The 23,582-nt window shown below is 47.9% G+C and overlaps 1 protein-coding gene across 1 annotated transcript; it reads left to right on the forward strand.

Moving 5' to 3' along the window:
- The first annotated feature begins 19,660 nt into the window (after positions 1-19,660).
- LOC125959194 (uncharacterized) lies at positions 19,661-21,936 on the forward strand. The gene is made up of 5 exons (XM_049692004.1): positions 19,661-20,072; positions 20,145-20,258; positions 20,408-20,533; positions 21,217-21,622; positions 21,729-21,936. Exons 1-5 carry the CDS (start codon positions 19,661-19,663, stop codon positions 21,934-21,936), a joined length of 1,266 nt encoding a protein of 421 aa, XP_049547961.1.
- Positions 21,937-23,582: the final 1,646 nt, after the last annotated feature.

The following is a 23,582-nucleotide window of genomic DNA, read 5'->3' on the forward strand; positions in this document are numbered from 1 at the left end:
ACGAACGAACGAGAGTGAACGTTAATTGCTGTGAAAGTAAGCAAATAGCGGCCGCGGATCGGATTCGTTTTTTTTCTTCTTCCTCTTCCTTCCGTTTTTTTTTCTGTCACTTCTTCCCACCCTTTTCTCCACCACGGATTCGAATCAATTTGGTAACCCAGAAAACGCAGACACTTTGAGGAGAGACACATCACATCGCTTAGAGATGGATTGTCCGCGACCGGCCGCTTCCCTTACCGCGTGGCCACTCCCGGGGCGCAATTGCGTTGCGTTGCGTTTGCGTCCGCGAAATCCGTCAATCCGGCAAGGGGCCCCAGCCAGCCCAGTTTGATGTTTGATTCCGGCATGATCTCTAATCTGACCGCGGCACCATGGTGGTGGCTTTCACTTGCCGACCGTCCTTGTGGGCACTCGGGGAGGACAATTGGCCCAAAACAGAATAACAACCGGGGGTAAGGGGTACAGAAGGGAAGTGGTGGTAAGGTACTTGACCACAGCAGCGGCCCATGCGCCCATCCGTGGACTTGAATTTCGCTTTCGTACGACGTCGAGAGGGAAATCTTTGCGGGGGCAATTTGGTAGTTCCGAGGGGTTCCAAGGGCTCACCAGGAAGTGAGGCAGGTGGTTGCCAGGAAGCAGTACCTCCCATCGCGATGGCAATTGTAATGGAAGGAAGCCTGGAAGGAGGATAAGTGGAGCGCAATTTCGGGAAGGCGCGCGTCGTGCTTCGGCATTCCTAGTGGTTATGAATTTGAGCGTTCAGCACGTGGTCCCCTGTCCGGTTCGGTGAACAATGGCCGGGGACCCAGGCCTCGAGCCCACGTTCCTCGTAGAGTGTCATGCATCATTATTATTGTGGTTTGGGTGCCGCGCGAAGATCGGTTGATGATTATGATGGTGACTGCGGGATGCTTGGAGTATCTACTACTCGGTCCGCAATTGTTGGCGCGGCCTTTTTTTTCTCTCGTTTTTTTTTTTGGGCGGCTAAACGACAAATGATCCACGAGACAGATTGTAGATAGATAGAGGAAGAGAGAAATTTTGGTCGTTTGGAAGAAGAAAGTTGAGCATCCAAAAGAGGGGTGGCACTCGATCGATAGTGACGATAGTGGCTCGTGTGTACCGACCGACCGACAGTGACGCTGAATGCGCGACAAATGGTGGCCTAAAGCACCATGCTGCTCATCATGCTGCTGGCTTTCGAGTAATTGCAAACGTGGGGCACGTGGTACCCCTTCACCGGGTTCGAAACGAGTTGAATACATACACACACCAAAAAAAAAAACATAATGTCGGACAACCTGCAGTGCAGTGGTCCTCACATCTCGTGGAAAGTGAGGTTCGTTTGGGACTTGTTGTTTGAAACGGGTAGTTGGAGGTAAACAGTGGTGGCAGCTCGCAGCGATGGCCTCGGTATTCTCGGAAGGAAGTCCAATTCGTCTATCGGCTCCATCCTAATGGTGTATCTTCTACGTACGGCGTACACATACACGCACACACACACGTGGGACCTTTTCTATGTTTTGTGAATAAAAGGATTCTCCCAAGACTGCTCGCTCTCCTCATGCATAAATCATACGATTTTCGATCCGTTTAACTTGATTGTGAATGAAAGAATGAGGGTAAATATTTTGATGAGATCACCAATATTAGGATGATTAATGGTAAGAAGAGTGTGCTCACCAGTCGGTCGGTGGCAGCGGCTGCAATGCGTGCTTGGAGGTGGGGAAAGGGTTCTGCTGATAACCATGCCTGCTGGCGGGAGAAAAAAAAAGTAGATCAAATTGGACTACACGCTTGAACACGAGAACAAGCTGAACCATTTTGTTTCCTGCAGATACAGTATAAAGATAATCATATCTTGTAACAGCGCAGCATTATTCCAATACGGTGGATTAGTAATAAAACCTTTGACCTTTCATCTACGAAACCGATGCATAACACAACAATGAAAAGCTTTCAATTGCCGAAACAAGACGACGTTCAACTAAAAGTTCATAAAGTACGATAATGGAGCACGAACGCAGCAACCTGGAAAGAACAGTTCATGTTGGTTCGGAGTTTCAGATACACCGTTTCGCTGGACGTTTTGCGTGAGTAAAGTCAATTGGAAGGTTTGGAGTTTTAGGGGTTTACTTAGGAGCCAAAATCTGCTTCAACATAGAACTTAACGATGGATTGTAAAACGGGGCGGTTGATATCAGTTTGCAAAAAGCGTTTAATGTTGATTATAGTGGAGTGCAACTATCGAGGAGAGTTTTAGTAGCGGTTATTATAGTTGGATTTTATAATCGAATCCAAGGTTAGTATACCGGCTACCTACTGTTTTCGGCAAGCAGAGGATCTTGATAATTTTAATTGTGTAGGATTGGATGATTTAAAACATTTAATTAACCCATGATTCAAATAAAACTCAAAAACACTGAAACTACTTTGAGTAAAATGAGTAATCAAATTGAATATTTTAATTCAGACAGAGAGAGTTTGTGGCTTGTTGAATTTGAATAAGTATTATGTCTGAATACCCAAGATATAAAAGAGTTAGGAGACCTATTAAAATATTTATGTTATCAACCGGTTTGACCCTAAGTTTAAGCTTGATCGTTATCGGTGTAGTTGATATCAATCAGTTAATTAACTTAGTGTTTGTTCAGTAATGTTAGAAAGTCACTTCTTTGGAGCAATAAGGAGTTTCCGATGTTTTGCTCGGAAGTTTAAATAATATAAATAAGGTAATTTCAGTTGATGTAATAACTTACTCCTGACAATCATACACATGAATCAAATCAAAAGATCATCTACACGCCATCTTCCTACAATAGCCATGCCCGGTGAAGAGAAGAGCCGTCCGATCAATCATGGCGGAAGTCTCATCATTCATGCTCACACATGCTTTTGCCGTACAGTGTGTTCATTATTATCATTAACACCCCATAAAAACGGCTGGGAAAGGTAAAGAAACCCTCAAAACGAAAGGTAAAATGCCGTTGTCAATCGTCAATCGGTCATCCTTAGGAGAGGATGCTCTCTTGATTCTTTGTTCTCCATCCTCTCCAAATTGGTCACCCTCGTAATGGACACAATCATCACCACAAACACATACATATTCCTCCATTACCACCTGTCAAGCCAGTTTCCCTTTCATCGTCATCATCATCATCATCATCATCAGTGGCAACGCCTGGCCAACCTGCTGGCATTAAACGACGCTAATCAGTTCCTCAAACGTGCCTCTCCCGTACCGAGACGAGTTGGTGCTTAAAGTTCGTGAAAGCATTCCCCCCCGAAGACGGATGGAAGATGATTGAACATAAAAAATAGAGACTCCCTCCTCCATCCCAGCCAGCCGCTTACGCTAATGTATGATCAGTCGGTGTCGATGTACAGAGCCCGTGTCTAGGTCTAACTAATGGGTTAATGAACGACACCCTCTCACCAAACAGCTGTCAAAAGGGGGGAAGGGGTCTCTCACTCGAGAGACTCGACTCTGTACGGAGTCTGTATGTCGCGTCGCGTCTTCGAAATGTCTACAGCCGGGACCTTCCGGTCTCCATCTACGTATGACCCGTACACGTACACCAACTCCCAAAGCACACCCCTCAAGGGGTGGGGGGGTGTCTCAGTGTCATGTGCGTTTATGAGCCAAGGTCCCGGGTGCGTGACGTTTGGCCCGCTTTGTGTTTTTAAGTCTGTCATCGGGATCGGCTCATTGGCATGCCCCCCTTACACCCTATGGCTTCGTCTTTGGCTTCGTCTTCGTCGATCATAGCCCTTTACCAACCAACACACACAATGAGACGATGACGTTCCGTAACAGTGGCTTCAGTGGTCTCTGTGTGCCGGAGGGGGATGGGATGGGGGCTACTCCACCTGATTTCGCAGCTCCCGGTCCGGGTTATCTCTCGTGTCTGCTTTCTCCCAAGATGTACGCACACACACACAGCGCAAGCGAGCGAGCACACGATCGCCCCGGCACGTATACACTCGGACGCCACGATCGCGATCGCGCGTTCGAAAGGTTTCGGTTCCGGCTGCCGCTGCCGCGAGGAGATCGCTTTGGTCGGTCGGCCTGGCGACCGGATTTATTTGGTTGGAGAAATCGGTCGAAGCAAGACCTCCTCGGTGCGCGGTTCTCGCTCTCTCTCTTCCTCTCTCTCTCTCTGCATTCACTTTGTTTGCCACAGCAAGGGTTTCCGCGCGCACATTGTGCATGCAGATCGCAACAGCAACGGCAGCAACTCCGTCGTAGTGGACTTTTGGAGTGGTTTGTTTGGAGCGTTTTCTGCGCGAAAAAATTCGCGATCGCATCGCAGGTGGCGTCGCGTAGTGAAAGGTGTGTGGCATCGACTCGGAACCCGTATCGAATCCTTCTGTGCGCGTCCGTGTGTGTTTGTGCGTGTGAGTGAATCAAGAGAAAAATTGCAACACTTCCGTTCGGCTGACAATCGTTGGCATTATTTGTTGCTGCGGCTGGTGGTCCCTTCCGTGGGTCCTGTGCTGTGTGCAACGGAAGTGTCGAGGGTGACGAAACGATGTGTCAATTCGAAGGTATCCACTAAAGCGTCTGCATCTGTTGCAACCACGCGGGAAGCTTGCCACGTTGTGCGTCAATCCTAGTAGTGCTTCCATTCCGAGTGGGGAAGAAAAAAGGCCAAGCAAGCGGTCGAAGAAAGTGTCATCCGGTCTTGTGATCCGGTCTCGGTTCGCTCTTCCTCTTCTCGAGTCCCTGTGCGTGTGCGTGTGTGTCTGTCTGTGAAGGATGCTGTGTTTGTTTCTGTGTGTCTGTGAATAAGCGACAGGAAGCGATTGGAACAGGGAAGATCGATTCCATCCGGCACCCTAGCAACAGCAGCAGTAGCCAGACGCCATTGGCCACCGGACACCACCGGATGTGGCACAAACGAACGGGTATTTTATTCACAAAATAACGCTTAAGTAGCTTCTTGCACCCTACTCTCTCCATTCTCATGCTCAATTCATTCGCTATCACTGTGGCGCCTGGTGAAAGGATACGCTACCCCCTCCCCCTCCCCCCTCCCTCACCTCTTTACGGTCTGACGTCACGCCAACTCACCCGCGGAAGCCCGAAACTCGGTCACTCGGAGGGTTTTCGGTGGCAGCAAAGTCTCCAAAGTCTCTCCGGTCATTCCGGCGTATGACGTGGGGTGACGTGGAGGGTGAGAGACAAGAAATTTCTCTTCTCTACCACCCCCTTGTCCCCCCAGAAACCCAACCAAGCGCGTCCAGTCCAGCCCTCCTCAATGATGTGTCTGAAGTCTCGAGTATCGATTCGCGTTCGCACACACATGCACACACACACAAACACAAACGGTGGCTGGTTATGGATGGTTGAATGTGGTCCCGATTCCCGTCGGTCGAATAATGTGGGTTGATATGCTCCGTCACATTGATACCAACGGGCCACGGGCGTTACGAACTACGCGACGTTCCGGAAGAGTGTGACGGTGTATTGCGTGCCTCGGATGTGATGGATGGATGGATGTGTATCTGTTGCTCGGTTCGCCCTTCCCAGTGATCTATGATGCTGCTTGAAATGGAAGCTTATTTTCCTCGCATGCTAACTAAATGCGGGAGCAAAAGGATTCTTGAAACACACTTCACACGACAGACGTGAACATAACGTTCAGTTCGGTCTAGAGTAAGGGGATGAACGATTGGAACGCGTCGACATTCCTTGTCAACATAAAAGGGTGAGAGTGAGTGAGAGGTATGGGACATGGCATACGAAGGACCGTGTGTCCAGTGCTTTGTTTAGGCCGTTGGGTCAATTTGCTGGAGTTGAATTGATTGGAAGGAGCAGCTACAAAAGTTGCACCCCTCAATGTCAGCACGCTATGCCCGCACCAAAACACAGACAGAGGAGGCGGCGAATCGACTTCAGTTCGACAGAAGGGGGGTTTCCAGGTGATACCAACCGGATTGGGTTGCTAGGATGCCGATGTCGAACCGACAGCGAAGCTGTTGGGGAAAGAAAGTTTCGAACACAGTCCACACCGTGGCATAACTATAGCAACAGCAGCAAGCATCGTCGATGACAGAGCCCTCGTAAGGGAATTGTTGCGACACCTTCGTCAGGTGCGGACACCATTTCAACCCCCAAGCATTCCTGTCTGCACCGTACGTACCGACGACACATCGAATCCATTTGATGGAAATTTATCTGTCCCAGCCAAAAACTCTACACGACTGTAGAACAGTGCAGTCACCTCAACGGAAGCCTCCTCTTGAACCCTGCTGAAGCCTCTTGAAGTTCCCAGACACCACACGTGGCACGTGGACATTAACAGTTGAACCCCAAACCCCCCCGGACAATGATGAATGTGTATTCCAATCCAATGCAAATGCGAATCTCGGTGATACCATTTGACTAGGGGGACTGACTGGCTCGCGTTGGGCATTTGAATTTTGAGCAACCATAAATATGGATGGGACCGTCGGTGTCTCGGTGTGCTGTTCGGACAATATCGGACCGCAATATGCAGTGCAGGTATTGGCAATAAATTAAACCACTTTTTGTCCACTCCGCTTACCGCGGAATTGAATGTTGAAAGGCGCGCCGCGCTTCGTTTTTCAAACCGAGAACGCTTTCGAACACATTCCTTACTACCGCTTTCACCCCAAGAAGGGGATGCAGGGAAGAAGATAAGTTTAAAAATCGATTCCCCTCCACCAGTACGGTAGAAGAATAAAGCCAGGCAGCCGAATATTAACGCAACGGTATGCATTCGTTTTTCAATCAGAACCAACTTTCATTCTTTCACTTCTCCCGATCTGAGAGGGTCGCCGGCTCCGTAGCCAGGAATGCTACCGTTACGGGCACGTTCCGGGGCACGTTCGGCTTCGCGGCCCTGTGCCTTTGATCTGACCGGTTCAACCGGGCTGCCTGTCATGGTTTTTTTTTTCTATCGCTACCAAAACTGCTCTCGCATCCGTCGTGGCGTGGCCACCGGGATGAGCCCGGATTCCTGAAGCTGACGGTGGTCTAGGGAATGTTTCTCTCCCCAAGAGGCTCCAAGAGATCCACAAGAGATCTCCTTCGTGATTCGTGCAAATTCGTGCGAACGAAAAGCGCAACGCAGCGTGGAACGCGCCGGGAGCGGAATGTCAGCATGATTTAATGCTCATTTGAACCACCGGGTGGTGGTGTGGGAGGAGGGGGTAGGGGGTTTCCCGTTTTCGCGCCCACTCCCAGACGGCGGTGGAACGTTCGATCGATACGCGAGCCGAGGGCGAGTCCAGGTCCAGGGCACACGCTCAAGCAGTGGCTCATAAAATCCCCAAAAATATTGCTCAACTCCCGGCCCCATCCAAGTAGTAAAGGTGTCAGTGGAAATTACCGGTTCCGAAATTTGGGCGAAAGAAATTCGGCCAAACGATGGCTGGCAATGGCTGGACCGAAAGGAGGAGGAAGCGCAAAATATAGCCCAGAAGAAGACGAAGAAGGAGAAGAAGGAAGAGAAAGAGAAGAAGATGGTGCGCGAACATGGCGCCGGGTCAGGGGATTCTGTCCTTCTCGCTGGCGGCTTTGGTTTGGAATGATAAGTAAATTACGGCAGCAAAGCTTCCGAAACGATGGCCGCCACCGCCATTAGTGTGAGCGGAGCGCGCGAAAAAAAAAACAACACTAAACAAACAAGCGGCCGGAAGGCGAATGGAAGCCACCGAGTGGAAAATACCGGGAAAAACGAGCGAACGAGAAACTAATTTACGATATCCCTTCTTCCTCCACTCTCTTCCGTGTTCTCTTCTGATCATCTCTTTCTCTCTCTGCCTCTCTCTGGACAACAACAACACCTGATCGGGCGAAATAATAATTCGCATCATCTTCTACTGGCCAGCGCCACGGTTCGGTACCGGTTGAGATGCTGCCCGCGGCCAGCATAAGGCCAGGGTCGAAGCCGGTCACGCATTGGCCACGCATTGGTCACGCACACGCACCGCCGACCAGCTGCCGGGGGAGGGGGTGCTACATAAACAACCGAACTCCACGGACCCAGGAAATGAGAGGACCCTCCGGAGGTTCCCGGCAGCGGCCAGTTTGGTTTCAAGTGACCGGCCGCCGGTCGCTTAATTTGGAGGCGTGTAAATATGCCACAGTTTGGCAAACATCCCATCCGTACTGGGCAAGGGTTAAGGTTACGAGACAAAGACACGATATACTGACACCGTCATTAATCGATCCGGATCAAATGAAACGAACAGGAATGGGGTGGAGGGGGGCAGGTTAACATCCGGCATTGTTTCAATTGATATTTCCTCGGCAGGGGTTTGGGGAGGGATCAATTTGTAAAATGGTTCTCGAATGAAATGAGCACAGCACTCGGCGGCGGCACGTTCGGGTTCGGCATGGAGTGTGTAATGGTGACGAAAGCGATAAACTTTTAGTGCCGGGGGGTTAGTGTTTAAAATGGAAAGTTCGAGATTTTATGAGCGGTCGATCGGATCCATACTATGCCAACATTTGCGTAACTCGTAACAGTGCGTTATCTCATGTGGAACAGTATGGAGCAGTATTATGCTTTCAATACCGGTCAGTCGTCAGTGAGACAACGATATTATTAATTACGCCCAGAAGGGTTAGTCCAGCAAGTCAGCAGATAAAACGTTACTATAACATTCTGTACTGCTGTCGGTTAAAAAGTTTTATTGCCGTGGTAGGTGGATTGGGAGACCTCAGGGTATTTGTGGTGTAACTATTGGAACCACGTTTGTAAAGGAATGGTTCGAGTAAAATGAAATAGCCGTTGAAATGGACGTGTTCAGTTGTTCCAAACAATGTTTCCACTTGTTCTAAAGCCTGTACCAAAATAGGTCATATATGTCAGCACAGAACTGACGTAAAAAGAAACGAAATGAGTCATTTTTATTGTCCATGTTATATATCATTGTTGAATCTTAGTTCACTTTGGTTGCTATGCTGGGAAATATATAAAGCAGAACAACCAGCTGAAAAGATCGGTTTAACTGTATTGTTCAGAATAAACCAATACGTTACAGTCCTTAAGGAGAAATATTAATGCAAGTTATTCATCAATTTTTATATGCCTTTTTAAACTTTTATTTTGACTTTATATCACCCAATTCATTTTTTGACAAAGTACTGCTGGCAAATAAGATGATTTGCTCTCTAATTGCACATCACCTCTATTTCAGTTGAGGTTTCTATACATTTGTTGATACATTTTCAGTGATTAAAAATGAGTGGCCAGATTCTAACAGGTACAGGGTTTACCGGAACCATCTCTGAAAGCTTACAAAAAAATTCAATTTTCTACTGTTGGAACAGACGGTTAACTTTTGACCTAGCATTGAGCATACAGGTAGAGCATTGTGCTCGACTACAGCGCGGATTAAAACTTTGATTAACATGCTTTTACCATCCACCATGCAAATCGGTGGCCAGTTCCCATGCCCTGGCCATGGCATTGACGCCCCAGCGCAGAATAGTTTGTGCTTACACTTTCATTTCCCGAAACACAATCGCAGATATTTTTAGCCCATGCTACATGGAGCGTAAAGGTAAAAATTAATGCCAAAAAGTTTACACTTCGTGTTGCAGTGTAAACACCATAACGTTCAAACCGAAATGTCAAACGGCATTTTTGTTGTCGTTTCTAAGATTTCAAGATTTCTAATCTTTTCTTTGATAAGATGATATCTATTTTCTTGCTGAAATTGATTTACATTTGTAGTTAAAATGCAAAAAACGTCACAAAATAGAATTTACATTTTTACAGATCTTTTGGCAGCATGTAAGCTTTAAGGGTAAACGTTTTGGCATTAAATTTTACAATTACGCCAGAGTTTACGTTTCGTCTGGCCACGGGCTTATCAGTTTATCTGCGAGTGAAATTATTGCATCCATCGGAATGACACTTTCCATTTGCCCGGGCAAAGGCCACGAACTGGCGGTAACAAGTCGTCGCGGTCCGTCGCTGACTCGGTACGAATTCGAAAGCGTGGATTGTGGAGGCGCATCCCGAGATGCCGCCACGCCATCGCTATCAGTGACTGTTGGGCTTTTGACAAACAAATTTCTCTGTCCGCCTGTGTCGTGATCTTTCCGTTCTCGTGGCCCCAGCCACGTTCCAGCGTACCGATTACGTCCCGAAAAAACCCCACGCCCCACAGCTCGATATCGCCCCCCAATTCCCGAACTCCAACTCCTACTGGCGATGCGCTGGCCACAAACGCTGGAGAACCGGTTCCTGAATGTCACACTCTCGCGCACGCACACAGACAGAGCAAACATCCGCCCCTGCTTCCTGGCCACGACCTCTCTCTGATCTCTCAAGATGCTCCTGGCATGTTGGCTTTCACTTTTCACTCCACTCACACACACACAGCTCCACATGGACGGTGACCGGGTTGGCCTTGGAAGAAGATGTGTCAGCCGGCGCGGGCGGGCTGTGTGTGTGTGTGTGTGTGTGTGTGGAGAGTGAGGTTCCGGATCTGGTGGGCCCACCCGCCCGGTCCTAACCAGCGATGCAGTCATGCTAATTGAATTTCCGATGCCGGAAATATTCGTGTTGACGGTGGATGGTCGCGAGTCGCGTTTTCTCTCCGCGCGAGTCACACGCTTTAGTCGCTAGCATCGTTGACCTACTTCTTCTAGCTTCCAACAAGCCGCCACAACAGTGTTTGTCCACAGGACATAAACAACCTTAAATGGCAAAAAAAACTCAGTTTTCAGTCTCATTCGTGCTTCTTCTCGCGAATCCTATCAGCGAAGGATCAAACAACCGGACGGACGAATGGAAGCGCGACCATGGACCAAGCTGCGAGTTTTTCATCCTTACTCGCCGCAAATCCCCCCGTGGTATGCGGAACCGTTAACCGTTTGGAGATGGAGCCATTTTTGGGAGGGTTGGGGATGGGGTCTTTATCAACCATTCATAGGCATAACAGCGTTTGGAAGCTGTTTGGTTCTGTTGCCTGAAGTCTATCAAAAATTCATAAAACAATCATCCGAAAACCGTTGAGGGAAGGCTGTCAGTACGTTGTGTGTATGTTGTGCTGGGAACATGGATTCAATTTGAAGTATCACTCCAGGGACTTACCTCACCGGCAACGGGCAGACAGAAGCACATCACACAGAAGTTTCTCGCAAGTTGATATTCGGACGTTTGGCTATTTGATTAGTGATTAATGTTCCGAGAGATGCTCAAAACACTGTATCCTAATCCTACCGTAAACGATAACATCACAATCATTCGTCGCCGCTGATTCGTTTCTTTACTGCTACATAATCTATAATCCGTTCCGGCATAAATTATTAAACCGGATTCGGATGTAAACCGGATGTTCACGAGAATTTCCACTCTTTTTATGCCAACAATCGGTGGCGCAGCAGCGAATGTTGATGTTGAACGTTTATTTCTAATTCACGATCACTCTAACACTGACACTCTAACTCTTTTAACTCACTTCTAACTCTCTGTTAACACCCTAACCCGGCTAACTCCATTTTTATATTGGATTCCGCTACTATGCACTCTATAAGCAATGGCAATTTAAAGCACAAAATAGGTCATATCTCAGCCAAAACATGACATAAAAAGAAAAGAAATGTGTCATTTTGTAGGTTTTCTGATTGCCTTTAATAAAAATTATTGATACCTAAATCATACCAAACTTACACAGGATCATTGGTCGACAAATGCAGGACAAAACCCTAAATTGTAGACACTCTTGTTTTGCACAAATTTCGAATGAACGTTGCCTCAATGGTGGAAACATTTGATCTGTCGCAACAATTTCAGATCTCATGCCAAATAATCATCTTACGGGCAAAGTTATCTTCGCAAGTAAACCAATCCCTTCCTAAATCCATTCCTTCTATGAATGGCAAAGTCAAATCTGTAGCCTGGTATTTGTCGAAATGCACTTTTAAGTATGTTCCACCGTCCATCGAAATGCATGGTTCGAATTCGGTCAACACTTGCTCATACAGCTTTCTAGCACGGATTTGGGCAATGGAGCTGTGCTCTAGGGTCCAATTTGGCTATTTTATGGCATTTATGACCTTAAAATTTCTTTTAAAAATATTTCCCGAACTGTTATGACACGACAGACGTGAGTCGTATCTTGTTGGAAGCACGCTGAGAGATCGCAGGATTGTTGATTCAATTTTGTATGCAGAAGAATCGGCCATTTGTTACATTTTTTCGGCTGTTTTATTTTGCTAGAATCAAAATAAAAGTCCCCCAGTATCGTTTACATATGGTATTTTGAGTTGAGTTTGGAAATTTCAAGACTTTCGCGGTTTTTTCTCCAACCAAATCGAAATAGTGAATGTGAAGATTTGTTTTTCAACCTTTTACGTTCCAACGGCGATAACTTTTGAAGGCGTGGATCAATTTTTACAAAAATTGACGCGCTACAGTGTTTAAAAATTATCCGCCAAATATTAATTGTTCCATGCTTAAGATGTACTAAACATCAAATGCCTTGCATCTTCAGCAGAACGCGAAGAACCTTCTGAGTTCAGTGTTCAAAGGCGCGAATGCCAAAAATGATGAAAATAAATGAAGGTCAATGGAATTACTCCCGAAATGGCCGCCCAAAACACTCGAAGTGAAACACGTTCCTCCTTCCCGTGAATTGTTAAAGGGAGCCGCTGGCTAGACAGCCAACGATCACGGTGGTCGGGCAAATAAGGCACGCACAATTGAAAGTCGACGAAACTAATTTGCATACCATCCACCTGCTCTCCCCTAGCGCACTTCAAATACTTTCGGTTCTCTCCCTCCCCGGCGCGTTGGGGGGGCCAAAACCACCACCCAAGATTTCACTTTCCATTAGTTCGATTAACCTCAGCGGCTGAACCGGAGTGGGTCCGGTGGTCCGGTGGTCCGGTGGTTTAATTGTGGTCAATGTTTTGTTTTCCCATTCTTTAGTCTTTCATTTTCGAATTTCCATTTGCCTAAAGTATATTTATACACTAATAGGCTTACCCTTCAAATGGTTGCCCCATGGAATGCTTTTGGTGCTCTCCACCTCCGCCCCAATCAACTGTCTCGTTTGACGTTTCTTTTGTTCGTCTGACAGCACCGGACGACCGGAAGAAGGGCTGACAACAAGATGGCCCCAAGAATAATGGCCCTTTTCTCTCTCTCTCTCTCTCTCTCTCTCTCTCTCTCTCTCTCTCTCTCTCTCTCTCTCTCTCTCTCTCTCTCTCTCTCTCTCTCTCTCTCTCTCTCTCTCTCTCTCTCTCGCTACGTCACCCATGCTCTTTGCTTGCATCTTATCGGATGTCATTTCCTCACGACCAAAAAGGGCCGCTCTTCGCGAATAGCGGAAAACTTTGCGAAACAAAAGCTTCCCCGAAACAAAAAAACGGTGATGCTGATGCTGATCCCCCTCCTGTCATCAAGTGTCAAATGTGTCAAAAACGATGCGCCCAATTTACGCCCCAAAAAGTAGCGGCACACAAAAATAGGGGGTTTGAGTATGGCGCACGAGTGGCGAGTGGCGAAGGCGAAGAGCGTGTGGAAAGCTTCAATGTCCACGAGATGTGCCTCAATTTCACCGGCTTTTTTCACCTAGTTTTCCCCCATTTTCCAATGTGCCGCCCCGAAAAACCCCGTGCTACAATACCCGAACCACCGCCGGCCACACGTCATCACACACACACACACACACACACACACATGGGTGGATGATTACCGATGCCGAAACCGAAGAAGCTAAGCTGAGTAGACAATTGGAAATTGCCGGAACGGTGCATCATCAGCAAAGAGCGAACATCGATCGACAACATACACAAAATACAAGCATGTGAAAGAAGGCGCGTGGTGCATTTGGTGCATCATCACCATGGTGATGCACTGTCTGGGGCGAGGCTCGGAGAAAATGAAAAGTTTCCTCGAAAACACCGCCCAACATGGATTGTAAGTGAAAAGCGTGAAGGCGTTGCGCGTCACAAGCGTGCGTCAGGTGCTGTTGATGATGATGATGATGCTGCTGCTGCTGGTCGTCTGCAGGCCACCAGCGTACGGAGAAGCAAAGAAATCGATTTGCGATAATCACGGTTGCTGGCTTCTGCTTGCTGGGTTGACACTCCTTGGTTTCAATCAACCCGACAGTAGCAGCTGGCTTCATCGGTTAGAAAGTCGTTGGTGCCGCTCGCCTGGCGCCACTGACTTGCGAGTCCTGCTAGGAGAGAGGACACAGTGAGTGTCCATCAGACGCACAGAGGAGTATTTGGGCCAGAGGAGCTGGTCAAAAATCCGAAGCATGATTTTTTTGTCGTCCTAATAATTTTGAAATATTCTACAGATAAAATGCACTATCATACAGAACTCAATCAACACACTTTCGATTAGCTATTATTATACACGTTCGATTAGCTATTATTTTAAACAGTGAATTGGTAGTGGTACAAATGAGCGAGAGGTGCCTCGCGCCATTCTTGTATACAAAAAAAAGAATAGTTATAGTCAAGATAACAGCATGTTTTTGGTATGCATGATTATCTACGAGGTTAGTACAATATTTTGTAGTGCTCTTTGTGATATGAAGTATAACAATAGTTACAGTTTTTAATCAAAAAGGAACCTTCCCAAAACCATATTGAAAAGAGTAAAATTCAACTTTAGTTTTTTCAAAGACACGGCAATGCGCTTCAGAAATTCTGATAGCATTCAGATAGAAGAGCAAGGTCTCTAGAATATAAAACTAGTCGAAATTTTTCCTCGTGGTTCCTCTTTACCGATTTTGCGATGTTTTTTTTTTTCTGAAATATGTGGTTTTCACCATTTTTCATCTAATCTCTGTATTTACTTTAAACCTCTGCCTGTTTCTAAACCACACTTGTTCAAATTACTTTCAATAATGCTCCAAGAAGGTTTTGAACGGCGAACTTCAATACATTGAGGAGAAATAAGCACTACTTTAGGTGTAACCTTCTGAAGAAAACAAAATGAAGGCGTTTGAATGAAAATTCTGTCAATTCAAAGCAATTTTTATAGCAAAGCTGGATTGCGTCGTGATATCGACTTTAGTCAATATGGGAAATAATAGATGGTTGCTGATGAATGCTGAATGCGAAATAAAGAATGAACAGATGTATGATTTTTTTTGTTTTTGTTCGTATGTATTGGAATTACAACAAAACATACGTTTTTAATGTTTTACATCGATCAGCAATCATATTTATAACGTTTAACAGCTTTATGGACTTTTGGCCAGCTTTTGGCTCAAATACTCCTCTGTGAGAAGGTCACACACCCTCAGTCGCAAACGATGCAAGAGACGCGCGACATGCAAACGCATCCATTGTGCTACGTTGCTTCCGATCTGATCCGGAGCCTCTTTCTCAGATGCTTTGGATGAGAAGATGAGATGCGGAGACGACACAGCAATCAGCGACTTGCAGGTCATTGCTGCTCGCACGCTATGCATTCGCGCCCAGATTACGAAGTGACACAATTTCACACATGGTCAGGCCTCGGTGCCACTCGACGTCTTGTCGCTGGAGAAAGTGACGAGTACGAGGCAGCACTTCCTTCTCCCCCTCCCCCGGGGGATAAGTACTCCACTTGGCACCACCATCATCGAGGATGGTGCGTTAAATGGGCGCTTGAATGTGGTGCTTCCCGCGAGGCGCCATTTTCTGATGTTTTTTCTTCTTTCTAAATGATCATAACGCTGCCCCACTGAACCGGGGATGGGACCATCCGGACTGCCAGCTGCTCCTTCTGTCCTATTTAAGCTCACTGGGTTACCGGGGTACCGGGAACACACAGCAATACACACACAGACACTACACAGTTACATGATGGGGATGATCATCCTCGACCTCGAGGGGTGTCTCTCCGCCCCCCCGTTGTGTGTTGTTGGGAGTGGCCGAATTTTCGGCAACGCGCAAGCAGCGGAAAAACGGTTCGCGGTGGCCAATGTGGGCCAATCGAATCGGAGGTAGCCAATTAGCTGATTAATCTGCTCTGTCCGTGTGTCCGTGTGTGTGTGTGTGTGTGTGGGGTGGTGGGCCACATGCCGCCCAACTCGATTGAGCTTATTATCTCTCGCCGTCCATCGCACGGGACGAACACCTATAATCACCGATCCGGAACCGTTTTTTTTTTTCCTTATTTCGAGGAGAGAGAGAGAGGAGCTGTGGCACTACACGCAGGTCATTTAGTGGTCCCGATTTCCAGAGTGGCACACGCAGCATGCCATGGCATTTGCGGGATGGCAGTGACCATCGCGATGCGGTGACCGTTTCCGCCCTGGTAATCGAAAAAAAAACCGTTTTTTGACCGTTTTTAACCGTTGTCGGCGGAGCCGGAGTCTGACGGTGTTTGGGCTCCAGTTCCGGTTCAACCAGTTCCCGGGAGTTCGGACCGATGATGTCACTGACCGCCGAGAGTGATAGGCACGCTTGAGCGCGCGCGCACACACACAGACGAATGCATTAAGCGGATTGCATTTCGGATTTCAAAAGAAATGCAAAGAAAGCGCTACACTTTCAACCCGCCGGGAGACGGATGATGGAATGTCGGTCGGTTGGTCGGTCGGTTGGTCGTACGGTCGGCTATCGGTGGCGATGCACTTGTGCCAGCAAGCAACCGGATAACCGGGGAGTGCTTCCATGGATTTCCATTTTCATTTTCTGCCTCGCAATGCAACTCGGGCATTGAATGCCATCGCAGTAGGCGGGGAGTTGGCACTTTCGTGGTGGTGCTGGTGGATGTTTTTGGCTTCCGTTAGGTGTTGCCTCCGAGGGATCCGAGCATCTGTTTTATGTGACTTTCGGACGATGACGGCGACGGTGTAATGGTTGTAAACCACCACCATTGGGAGCCGCCATTGCGGAGTGCTTTTGCTGTTGTTGCTGCTGATTATGCGATTTTGCGTTCCGTTCCCTGAATTCCGCTCGCAGATCTTTCTGATGCATCCCATGCCCATGGGATTCCAGGGAAGTGCCGAGTAGGAAAAAGTAAAGAGCAATAGAGAGAGAGGGAGGCAGAGAGAAGATAGAGAATGCAAAAAAGCGGAATTTATTTACGACCGTCATGGGAAGTAACGCGCTTTGTATGCACTCGGAATGCCTCTCAAAGATAAGCGGAATATTAGTAATGCAGTAATTGCCGAGTCAAGTACTCCTCTCGAGTACTCGAGTTCTTCGCTCTGTCTCTGCCTTCACATGTACACATGGTCCCTTGTCAGGGCAAAAAACATATAAACCGAACCAGCTGAGCCGGAAGGTAATTCATGTCCCCGCAATTAGTGCATCACTTGGCGCTAGTGAATCCCCAAAGAGGCATCCTTTTCGTCGTCCTATTCTGGTAAAATGTTGTCATTTGACAGAAGGTAGCATAGAGAGGGATAATGCTGTCATTTAGAATAGAGTGCATGGGATTAGCGGAGCCACACGATAAAGCATTACCTTCTAATGTCCATGAACGACCGTTTGGGGAAAGGCAATGAATGCTGGATGAAATTTGTGTAACTCGGTTGTATTTGTTATAGGATTTCCTGCCTTCAATCATCCGAATAACCAATGTAGAAGCTCTAAATGCACTCTTCAAGCGTAATCTAACGATCCAGTTATGCTTTGCTTTGCTCACATTGCATCAGCAGCAGCAGCAGCAGCAGTAGCAGCATCCCTGATTCACTCCTGCCACTGGCCTGAATTCGTAATCAGCTGGAGCTAAAGGCTTTCGGCTGTCGGATGTCGAACGAGCGTTCCATGCTCAGCGCTAGTCTAGCATCTGGTTCGAAAGTGCGACACGCGGTTGTTGTTGGTTGTTGATGTTTGCTCAGTCTGGAGTGTCTGTTTCTACTTTCGCCTTTTGAGCTGCTGCCTGCTGCTTTTTGCATCTTCACGACGCACTCGACGGTCTTCCGTTTTCTGTGTGCGGGTGTGTCGAGGGCTTTGGTGCATTAGCGTAAACACGAGACACGAGCTCCGGTTGGTGGGTGGATTTCAATAAAACCCGAACCGAAGAAAGCAGGTCGTAACCAGGGTGCAGACGGTAGCAGTGCAGGCGGCAGGCATCTGGGGATTTCGCAAAGTCGCGCGCCATGCGAAAGCGAAAGTAATTATTAATTGAAATGTTTTTTTTTTATATGCTCCCTTCTTGCGCACCCTTATGCTCGGTGCAGTGTTGATGAAACGGTGCTGCAGATAAATCGCAGACACACGCAGACGGGGCGCGCACATCCGTTGGCCTCCGTTTTTTTTTTATGGGGTGGAACGTTAGGTGTTGTTTTTCGGTCGTAAAACTGAAGACTGTACTGTACTGTACGGTTGGTTCATCAGCCAGGAATCTGCCCGGCTGCTGGCAGGTGAGGCAGGTGGCACGTGATTACGTTTAAATTTGTCGTTTATGTTTTATTGTGACCGGATCACCGGTACGCAGTTGCAGCAGCAGCAGCAGATTGATGATGATGATGCTTTTCAGAAAAAAACGTTTACAGTAGCATAGATTTTTTTTCCCCCCCTCAAGGGATTTAGCCAATAAAATAGCTTATATAACTTTTGTGCGTATTCATCAAATTTAAATCGCACATCAGTGCATCGGATTCGTTGTCGGATCAGCCTGAACGCACCAGAGCACTGCCGTTGATAACGATTTGTACTTTTGCTGTACAAAGCTGCTGCTCGATTTCGTACCAAACATTTTGATATTCAAACAAAAGCGAGTGGTTTTGTATTTCAAACAGACAATCGAATTTAATTCACTGTTTGGCGTAAACGTTTTCCATCGCCATTTTTTCTATTCAATGCTACTGACGTTTTTTCATCCCAAAAAAAAAATCATTACACCCACCAGTCGCTACCATTACGTTCGTTACACATCGAAAGGCAAAGGTAAACTAGAGTAAAAACCAAAATTGATCATCACGCGCCGGTGGCCAAACCGACCGGCCGTTATGAATATTGGATGAAAATTCAATCATCCTTTCGTTTGTGCTTCAAATTCCAATATCGGACGGTAAACAACCGCAGCCCACGAACTGGCCACCATCAGCCAACCACCAATGCGCTTCCCAGGGAAGCGCAATAATGACGAATGCAAATAGTCGATGGTCCGATGGCCAATTTTTTATCATTCTCCCCCCAATTGCTTTCATTCTCTCTATAGGCCCCTTTTCGAGCTATTTTTTTCTTTCTCTCTCTCTTCCATCACCTTGTGTAAGGATTAACATTTTTTATGGTCTACTCCCGGAATTGACTGTTCCCTTCGCTCAGTCCTCGGTATCCTTGCGGCACGTGTTGGACCGGAGAAAATTAATCAAACCGTCCTACGGGTCCTCTCGCCGTGTGGATCGACCGCTGTGGACCGCATTCTAATTAATTACCCGTTTCCCTTTCAGATTTTCGATCAACACGCTGCCTACAACGCCGTCTGGGACTTGTTGCAGGACCATCGATCAGCCCAGCTGGCACCCCGTATAACCGGCCTATTGCCTATTGCAACCTCCATTCGGAATCTCCATTAAAAGCAAATCAACGACCCACCCACCCCCGGGGAGCTTCGGATACTTAATAGTGGATCGCTTTGAATGGTTTATCGAGTGGAAGAACGAAGCGAAGGTTGATTGAGCATCCCCCAAAAAAAGCAGGAACTTCCCCAAATTAGTCGCCCGGAAAAAAACGATGGTCCCCATTCGGCACCTTTCAAGGCCAATGGCACTTCTGTTGGTGGTTACGGCGGTGGTCGTGGCCACCGTTCTGATGGGATCCGTGGAGTGTCAAGGTTTCGGTGAATCGGCAACGCCAACGAAACCAACGGTTGCTCCCGGCAGCAACGGTACACGCCGGTCGAACGAGCTGCTCGAGTTCGAGGATGCACTGATTGACTACGTCAGCGATTGGTTCAATCGCCAATCGAAGGATTTAATGGAGAATGCGCTCATCGCTCGACGTACGAACAAACAAACCGTTGCCGGTGGCAGTGCGAGCGACCGAGTGACGCTGACCGAATTCGATCGAACGGTCATCAGGCGGGTCGCTCGGTTTCTCGGAACGGCCACCGATGCCCTGCGGAGCCGCTCGCTAACGGAGTCCCCCGAAACGGGCCGGTTGTTCTTCTTTAAAGGTTAGTCCTCACGTTCGTTCCCGAGGGATGCGTCGCACCGCTCACAACACCACACCTCTGGTCTAATTGCAGGAATGAAAAAGCTGCTCTGGCCGGTCATGATCGGACTGCAGATTGTAAAAACGGTTCTCATCATGATGTTCCTGCCGAGCATTATTGGTTCGTTTGGCAAGATTCTCGGTAAAGGTAAGTGAATGGCATCCGGAGTTGGACTGGTCTGGTCTGGTCTGGCCTGGCGGTAGCTGTAATTAGATTCCCGCTTCGTTTAGCAATCGAATTTACGCTTTCCCTCCCCGGTTCGTCTTCTTCTTATCTATCACCATCATCACCACCAGGGTTAACCTCGGTATCCGGACTGTCGCATCCGGTGCAGACGGTGGACGATCTGGATTTCAAGGATGCGACCTCGTACAACGCCGACCATGACTTTGGCATGAACGATGGCTATCTGCCACCGGAGGGTAAGTAACTGGACTTCTGGTTTGATCAATGGCGTTAAACTTTCCCGGAACGGCACCGGAGCTGTGTAGCACAACTGTGTTGACCAACGACAAACACGCCATGACGGCAGGCTCTTCCGGTGTCACAACAACAAGTGCAAACACATTTTACTTCCGCCGCTCTCGGCCGGATCGGATGTTCAAATCTCCGAGAAATGGTTCAGTTAATGATTCTCATTTAATTGTTTCGAATCATTCCGGTTCGCGAAGCACTCCTGAGAGGGTAATAACTACCACTGGGCATTGGATGGGTCCGAGAATCACCCTTTTGGGGGGCAACAATGTGCTCACAACAAGCCCCCTTCTGTGTGGTATCGTTCAGGCAACGTCATTTGTTCTGGCGCACTGTTGGCGTGGAAATTAATTACGCCAGAGGAATCCACGGGGAAGCATATTTATGTTCCTGCCAGACGCCATAAGGCGTGAGCTAATGCCTGGCACGGTGGGTGGAGAATTTATGAGAACGTGACTATCCGTCCAGTCGCGTCTAGCCACTCCAGAGGCAGCGGATTGCTTCCAGATGAAGAAGCAACCGGTCCTTGAGGAACGATGCTAGAAGCAGAAACTGTCTTGGAAGTTACTCTTGAAGCAATCTCAACACACGACGCCTTATGCCTTGTTGCATTTTCCTTCCGCACTTACAGACAACCATCACTCGGCGACCAACTATAACGGCATCGTGTACGATCCTGCGGCAATGGGAGGCCACCACAGCAATGCTGCCAACGCCCTGTCACGGCTCGGTTACGGTGGTGGTCGCGTGACGTACGTCGGTTCGCAACCGACGATCGATCGGCGAAGGCAGCAACAACAGCAACAGTCGGCGAAGAATGATTTCAAAATTTTCCACGACATCCCGAGCAGCAGCCTGCTGCTAACGAACTACGATCCCTTCTACAGTCCGCTACTGTCCCGGCTCGATGCCATCTTCGCCCAGATGGGTCTGTCTAGCAAGGAGGAACACTGCCGCCAGAAGCTCGTCTGCCTGATGTACGCGAACCCGGCCAAGTACGCACCGTACAGTAACCTCATCTCGGCGCAGCTAAGCAGGTAACATCATTGTGGCTGCCTTCCGCAGCCAGCCAGCCCGCCAGCCAGCCAGGCACTCTTTGATGAGTTCGATTCAATGTTCGTTCGTTTTACGATTACGTTCCAGGGAGTTGGATGAGCTGCGCAAACCGACCAACGACAATCCGGACATACTGCGGTTCTTCAAGTATATGCGAGCGGCCAAGGATGGCCAGGATGGGGTGCAGTGTGAGGCCCACTACAAGGACTGCACCGGCTACAAGGACCTCTCGAACCCGGCCATGGTGACGACGTTCAACGACATCAACAAGCTCGTTCACGCTCGGAAACTCTAGAAATCGTCACGCGGCGGCATCATCTAATTGGCCTGGCATCGCAGCAGGCCAGCGTCCGTGTCTCAATAGCAACAGATTTCATACGACGACCGATAGAGGGCGATGTCGAGGAAGGTTTTTCATGAAAAAATGCATCATCACAAACGGTTCGCCGGGAGGTAGTCGATGAAGGGCGTGATGATGATTTTCTTGTGAAAGCTTTCCCCTCCGGTGAGCATGTAACACGCAGCACAATTTACGATTATCGATCCCGATAATGCTTGCCGATTGTGTGAGCGTGTGTGTGTGTGTGTGTGTGGAGCGAGGAGCTTAGGCGCTAGCACGTAGAGTAACACCATTGAATCCGAGCGTGTCATATAATACAGAACGTGAACGAAGCTAAAATGAGCCTGATGCCACCTGGGCCACGTCGGGCGATGTCCGTCCGGGTCAGGGAGTCGTCAGTGCATGAACCTCTTACAACCTCACTTTCCGTGCTTCTCACCAGTGCTTCTCGCTGTGCTGGCACGCATTGTGGACTTCATTGTTTTTGTCTGTTTTATCTACTCATTTATCTATTTATTGATTTATTTATTTATTTATTTATTTATTTATTTATCGGCCTATTTATGCTATCTTTTATTAACTTATGAGACGTGTTTGATGCCTTCGAATGAACTCTCTTTCTCCGTCCACCCGCCCGCAGCATGTTGTACAGAATAGCAATAAGCAATGAGCGTTTCGCAATAATGGCGCACACATCGGCGGCCTTCCCGTCGTCGTCTTTAATCCCGCACACAAAAAGCTACATAAACCCCGGGATGAACGTTACGTGAGGCGCTCGCGTATCGCTCGCTAGCGGGTCCGTGGGAAGTAATGCTGCGAAAAGATAACCGAAAATGGCAGGCAGGAGTTTGGTTGCTTCCAACAAGAGCCACGGCAACCTAGCAATAAGAACATTAGTAGCAAGTAGAATGGAATTCATACGCGCACGTAGCATAGCGGCTCGTTGTTGTCATCAAGCAGTGGAGCAGCGAGCACCCCCCCCCCTGGCTGCCTCGTAGCCCTGGAAGTCAATGAGACGTAAATTAATCGTGAAGTAAGCATGTGTGAGAATATGTGACAACGATGTCACTCAGGCGCGCCAATGTAAATTATAGTCTTTGCAATGCAATGACAGGAAAACTGGTGAAAACCCTCACGAGGGAGTGAGTAGGAAGGAAAGTAAGCAACAACAAAAACACACATACACTTCTGGGTGTCAGTGAAAATATAGGTTGGTAGAGAGATAGACGAAGTGGAAACGGAAACAAACAGAAATAAATGAAGAAAAAGATCAATAATGATCTGCTTTGTGTCGTTTGGTGTGCACCCGAGTGTGCGGTTTTTTGGTGTTTCATTCTCGTGTTCTCGTTGTTCGTGGTATCCTCCAGGGTATCCTCCAGGGTATCCTCCAGCGGGTGTATGCGACATTTTGTGGCCAAAAGACAGACATTCGGTACATGCGGTTTACTTTCAGCACATTGCGAAGTACAAGGTTTGTTCTTTTTGTCAGTTTTTCTTTTTCTTTCGTCTGTTTCGTTTCCATGCTTTTCGGCACCAGGCTTGTTATTCTACCTCATGAATCATGGCAAAAATGTCGCCCTAATGAAGTGGAACTGACAACA

Source organism: Anopheles darlingi, chromosome 2, assembly GCF_943734745.1.
Source record: "Anopheles darlingi chromosome 2, idAnoDarlMG_H_01, whole genome shotgun sequence".
In the NCBI taxonomy this organism is placed as follows: Eukaryota; Metazoa; Arthropoda; class Insecta; order Diptera; family Culicidae; genus Anopheles; species Anopheles darlingi.

What these genes read in the sequence shown, in the direction of transcription:
- LOC125959194 (XM_049692004.1), top strand. Translation starts at nt 19,661, where the DNA reads ATGGCACTTCTGTTGGTGGTTACGGCGGTGGTCGTGGCCACCGTTCTG. An exon ending in TGGCAAGATTCTCGGTAAAG is followed by an intron (nt 20,259 to 20,407) that starts GTAAGTGAATGG and finishes CATCACCACCAG; the next exon opens with GGTTAACCTCGGTATCCGGA. An exon ending in TGGCTATCTGCCACCGGAGG is followed by an intron (nt 20,534 to 21,216) that starts GTAAGTAACTGG and finishes CCGCACTTACAG; the next exon opens with ACAACCATCACTCGGCGACC.